The 6,000-nt window shown below is 42.0% G+C and overlaps 1 protein-coding gene across 2 annotated transcripts in view; it reads left to right on the forward strand.

Annotated features, from left to right (window-relative positions):
- ELOVL2 (ELOVL fatty acid elongase 2) overlaps positions 1–4,911 on the forward strand; it is a 78,237-nt gene extending 73,326 nt beyond the window's left edge. For both annotated transcript variants that reach the window (XM_036351888.1, XM_036351889.1), the window contains one exon: positions 1,940–4,911. In XM_036351888.1, the coding sequence (XP_036207781.1) occupies positions 1,940–2,065 (126 nt within the window). In that variant the 3' untranslated portion in view covers positions 2,066–4,911. The remainder of the gene's footprint in view (positions 1–1,939) is intronic.
- Positions 4,912–6,000: the final 1,089 nt, after the last annotated feature.

The following is a 6,000-nucleotide window of genomic DNA, read 5'->3' on the forward strand; positions in this document are numbered from 1 at the left end:
GCTGAGTATATTTTTTTTAGTCTTAATCCTTAATACCATTGTTTTAAGAAATAAAAAAGATAAAAATGAGATGCGATTAGATATTTTGTCAGAATAGCAAAGATATCCCAAAACCCAAATTAAGCAAAGTCCCAGGTACTAGTACTTTAAAATAACAGTACTTTTTCACTTGAATTGTATTTTTGTTTAATTATGTCCTTAAGTCATGGGGATGTGATGTATAGCATGGTGACTATGGTTAATAATACTGTGTTGCATATTTGTAAGTTGCTAAGATAGTAGATCTTAAAAGCTCTCATCACAGGCCTTGGCCAGTGGTGCTCAGTGGTTAGAGTGTCAGCCTGAGCACTGAAAGGTCTTGGGTTCGATTCCTGGTCAAGGGCATATGCCTCAGTTGCAGTTTCGATCAGGGGCAACCAATTGATGTGTCGCTCTCACATTGAGATCTCTCTCTCTCTTTCTCTCTCTCTCCTCTTCTCTCTCTCTCTCTCTCTCTCTCTCTCTCTCTCTCTCCCTCTCTCCTTCACCCTCCATCCCTCCCTTCCACTCTCTAAAAAGCAATGGAAAAAATATCCTCAGGTGAGGATTAAAAAATATATGTTCTCATCACAAGAAAAAAGTTGTGTGGTGATAGATGTGAACTAGACTTATTGTGGTGATAACTTCACAATATATACAAATATCGAATCATGTTGTACACCTATAAACTAAGATAATGTATATCAATTATACCGCAATTAAATATATATGCTTTCTATGTAAGCAACTAATGCAGAATAAATTAAATGCTAATCCAAGAATACATAAATACTATGCTCATAAGGTGAAAGAAACAACCTTTCATTAGAATTCATACAAATGTCCTGTTTTCACCCTATTTTTATTTTTAACCAAAAGCTTTTTTAAAAAATAATTGATAGACTTATTTTTAGTAGTTTTAGGGTTATAGAACTAGTCAGATAGTATGGAATTCCCACGTACCCCCTCTACCCCTTGAGTTCCCCCTATTAACATTTAGTGTTGTGTTGCATTTATTACAATTGATGAGCCAATATTGATACATTATTAACTACTAGAGGCCCAGTGCATGAAAATTCATGCACTGGAGCGGGGGTCCCTCAGCCCAGCCTGCCCCCTCTCACAGTCCGGGAGCCCTCAGGGGTGGGAGGCAACCCTTCGATTATGGGAAGGCAACGCCCCCATCACACCTCTGCTGCTGCCACTGCCAGCAGCGCAAGCCTCGGCCGGCCCTGGTTACCTGCGCCTCGGGTGGCCCTGGGCAGCTGGGGGGCTGAAGGGACTGGGCACACCATCTTGTGGCTGTAGGTGTCGCCATCTTTTTGAGGGCAGGGCAGTCAATTAGCATATTCCCTCCTTATTGGCTGTGGGCACCACCATCTTTGGGGGTGGGGCAGTCAATTAGCATATTCTCTCCTTATTGGCTGTGGGTGCCGCCATCTTTGTGATAGTGTGAGGGTCAATTAGCATATTCCCTCTTTATTAGATAGGATAGTCCAGGGTTTACATTCCCTGTTTGTGTTGTACATTCTGTGGATTTTGACTGATGCATAAAGTCATTTCATGCAGAATATAAGCCCTCTGTTTCTCACAGCTTCACTGTAGTCCCCACATTTGTTCCTGGGCCCTTTCTTACGGCTGCAGCGCCATCACTTGCTGCTCCTCGTCCCTAGGCAGGCTGTCTGGGCTGCCCATGCCCCAGGGAAGCTCAGCACTCCTGAGCTGTCACTACCTTATGTCCCTGCTACTATAGATCCAGAAGCTTTAAAATTAAAAGTCATAGTAAAGATAAGAATTCTTATTACGAAGTCCAGTACCCAAGAAAATCATACACTGTTTTAGACTATATGCCACTATAGAGACGTCTTATTAAAGAGTCCTTTTTCTTTTCCTTTCTCTTCAAAATGTACACATCCTACAGACATACCGAAAAAAGCCAATGAAGAAAGAGACAGAAGAGTTACCAGCAGGGAAAGAAGTGAAGAATGGATTCTCCAAAGCCTACTTCACTGCAGCTAATGGAGTGATGAACAAGAAGGCTCAGTAATATCAGCAGCAGACACAGCATATATAATGGCCTAACAGATCCGCTTGCTCTCAGGCAAGGACTGAATTGAACATTATATATGCTTTAGCATACACTAACTTCCTTTGCGTTTATAAATCATTTGTACCCAGAATGTATTAATATCTTGCTATGAGGTTAATCTGTTAATTGAGTGCTTCTGTCAGCATTGAGGTGAGCTCTGCAGCCCTCCCACTGGCACCCCTTCTCTCCTCCCCCAGGCCTGCCCCTCACAGGAGCTCTCCCGCTGCCTCACACACAGCCAGAGAGCAGGCCACTGTTTGTCACAGCAGGCCTTCAAATAAAAAGTTAACAGTTTGTTCTCATGAAAATGTTTAAAAGAAAATGTTAGTTCTCTCCCAGATACAGGGTGTGTTCTAATCTACATGAAGCAATAATTGTCAGTGCATAAAGGAATTAGTCCCTCTGTTCCTTTAGGGGTCAACCCCAGAAGATATTAAAAGAGGATTGTAAATGGAAAATCTAACAAAACTTTTAGGCTGTGCCTGTCAGATTCCCACAGCCACTCCTAACTTTCAACATAGTGATGTGGTAATGAAACTTGAGGAAAAAATCCTCTGCCAAATCCTCATAGCTCAGGGGCTTTGAATAGTTGTTCCTAAGTTTTAATTTGGTTTCCTTGATTATTCGTGTCTACCTCTCGTGTTAAGTTGCCTCGGTAAGGATACAGACAGACACAGTGCTCCGTGTTCAAAAGCAGGAGCTAAACCTGGCTGCCTATTGCTTTCTGAGCAAGGACTCACGTCCAGTCTGCCTTTTTCTTAGAAGGATACGCCACTGGGACGTACATACATCAGAACTCAGAGCTCTGGGGGGAAGAGACATTGAACCCGTTTGTGAATATTATTCCTTAGTACCTGCTATCAGTCTTATGCAGGTTAAATTTTTGAAAATGGTAACTAAAAATCGGAGGATGATAGAAAAGATTTCAACACTGAGCCATAGGCTGGTAAAGAGCCAGGCCAAAAAGTGCCGATTTAGCAAACTCAGCCCTCCTTTCCCGGCTCTGCAATGCAATCTGGACCAAGAACCCAGCACAAAAGCACAGAAGTCGTTACTGGACAGTTCCGTCCTGCTCCAGTGTGGGCAGTTACTCACTGTCCATTGTACCAAGACCGGAAAAGGGGTATTTTTTGAAGACTTGATGATGATTTATACCCTGTGAACGTGTTGTTATCCCCTACACCTACTTTTTGAAATGTTTTAGGTCATAACGTTGACATCAAATGCTTTAGTGCCAGGAAGGCATTGTCACCATTGCCCCAGCGCACTCCAGCCTGTCTGGGAGTGCCTTGCTGCCCTTTTTGGCCGTGTTTTTTTTTTTTTTTCTGAGCTCTAGTTTTTAAAGTGTTTTTCCTGTTTAAAAAATAAAAGCACTAACTTTTGTACTGACATTGTACACTGACATCGTGCTAACTTTTCTGTCTTCTCTTTCATGTAAACTACCCACTTGGGATCCCGGCCCTTGGTGGACAGGGACTGAGCTTAGATTAGGGTCCCTGGGAAAGGGTTGGACTGTAACATTCCCTTCTCTACTTGTTGACCCATTTCTGTTGAACAGACATCTCAAGCTGATGCCCACCTACCTTAGCTTTATTTTTCTAAATAGTTTTCTAATACTGACTTGCTCCAGGGTGCTTAATCCTACTTCCATCACATTATAACTGTGTTTGTTAAAGATTGTTCTCTCCTAAAAACTCATTTTAAAACAAGGGCTAACTTCGAGCATGACTGTTACTGCTCCTCTCTGACTAGCACAAGTTGGACCAAGGAGACAGCCCTTGAGCAACTGAGCTCAAGTTCAGTTTTAGGTCTCAGACGTGGGCTAACATCTGTTCTCAAAGTACATTCCAGGTGAAGATGAGAGAAGGCAGACAGCACTGGTCATTCACTTACTCAGCTTGTTATTCTGCCATAGCTGCAGTTCTAGGTGCTCTCATATGTGCAGAGCAAGGAGCAGCCACTGTTCAGCAGTGACACAGCCAAGGTGCTCCCTGGGCAAGGTGCTGGAACCTCCCGGATCAAAGGGAGAGCTTGGGTAGTTGACACTTTCAAGCTCAGTTTAGTTGAAGGTTTCAGGTTGCTTATTTCCCATTGGTCTTTAGCCCTAGAAAAGCTTGATAAACACCTGTAGCCTTAAACCATTCAAGGGCCAGTTAAATTACACAGAGCTATGAAATCTTAGCCACAAAAATTGAGTCATTAAAGTGTTACAACTTTAAAAAAAACACAATGTTTATTTTTAATGTGATTTTCCTAAAAACAAAACTATTTTTAAAAATCTGTGTCATCTGTTTAAAAAAAAAAGGAAAACTGATTTTCCTAAATGAATTTCCTCTTCTAGGAATGAAAACACTTATAGGCATAATCTGTTAATTCACCCAGTTTTTAAACTAACAGAATAAAACATTTACTTAATGGAATTACATATAGATATTTCTTCCCTTCAAAATTATATGTTGTATTACTTGTCATATTGGAGGACAAAGTCCTCCCCACTCCCATGGGAAAGGTATTTTTATTTTAAGGCAGAATGGCATACACTGCGACGGGCAGAGCAGCACTTTGTAAGAGACCGTCTGGTTCTTTCTAATATTTCCATGTCATCTCATGATGTTTCGGGGGGGGGGTCCTTATTTGGAAAATAAGACTATCACTTCGTTGTTTTCTTTTAAAGGTACTTATATCGTAAGAACATAGTATCATGATTGGGGTGTCCAGGGAGGCAGGAGAAGCCATTTTTCTTTGTAGATAGATAGAAAGCATTCTGTATGATTGTTGTATAATAAATTGATTTTTACACTAAAGTAAAGCATATTGTGGTTTTTCTTACCTGGTTAAAATGTGTGTCTGCATGGGATTTCAAATGACCTATTCTTCAGGATTTTTTAAACAATAAAGTAATATTTTAGCAATTCATTTTAGGCATTTAATTTCTCCTTCATTTCAATAAGCAATGAGCTTTTCTTTATGTGACATTACTGCCATTACATAGTACTCATCAAGTTAAACTATTTCAGAAAGTAGTCATTCGCAAGGAAAATCTAAGACCAGTTAGATAAGCAGAGGATATAATAAAGATGTAATATGCAAATGGTCGTTATGCCGTGAAGCGTAATGACTGACCGTGTAAGGACCAGATGACGGATCAGCAGGAGGGTGGGGCAGCGAGCTACAAGTGGGTGGGGAGAGCTACAGGAGGGGCCAGGGCATCAGGCGCAGAGCTACAGGAGGGGGCAGGGCAGCAAGCTGTGAAGGGGGGCAGGGGGAGCTACAGGAGGGCTGGGCAGAGAGCTACTGGAGGGCGGCAGCAAGCTACTGGCACACAGATTCATGCGCAGGGCTACTAGTAAAGGTATAACAAACAATCCGCTATACAGAATAACCTGGAAGGAGCACTAGGTTGGTTAAGGAGACTGTATTAGGCACAGACAACACTGTATGATACTGGAGCCCAGGGCTAGAGCCTAGACAGGCATTCAGGAGTGGGCATGAGCTGAGACTTGACCGTGGTGGAGCCTGGGAGAGACTGAAGTCAAGGTTGTGGGCAGGATCAAAGATTGGCAGTGTCAATGCAGAGAGTAGAGTTTTCAATGTGATGTTAAGGAGAACAAGACACAAATCCAAAAATAGCTATAAAAGATGTGTTCAAAGTCTTCTTATGAAGTTGCTTAAATTCCTGGATAGTAGGCAGGGTGGGCAGGATATATTAAGGAAAGGCAGGAGGGAAGAGGGAGTGGATGGTGGCACTGAAGAGGGAAATTTCATGCTAACGATCTGAATAGCAGCTAGGGTATGGGAGTCAAGATTGGACACTTTCAAGAGCCTTCTCTTAACCTAAAGGGCTTTCATTATTTTTTTTAATTTATTGATTTTAGAGAGGGGAAGGAAGAAAG

The sequence above is a fragment of the Myotis myotis genome, unplaced genomic scaffold, assembly GCF_014108235.1.
Source record: "Myotis myotis isolate mMyoMyo1 unplaced genomic scaffold, mMyoMyo1.p scaffold_m19_p_2, whole genome shotgun sequence".
Taxonomy (NCBI): domain Eukaryota; kingdom Metazoa; phylum Chordata; class Mammalia; order Chiroptera; family Vespertilionidae; genus Myotis; species Myotis myotis.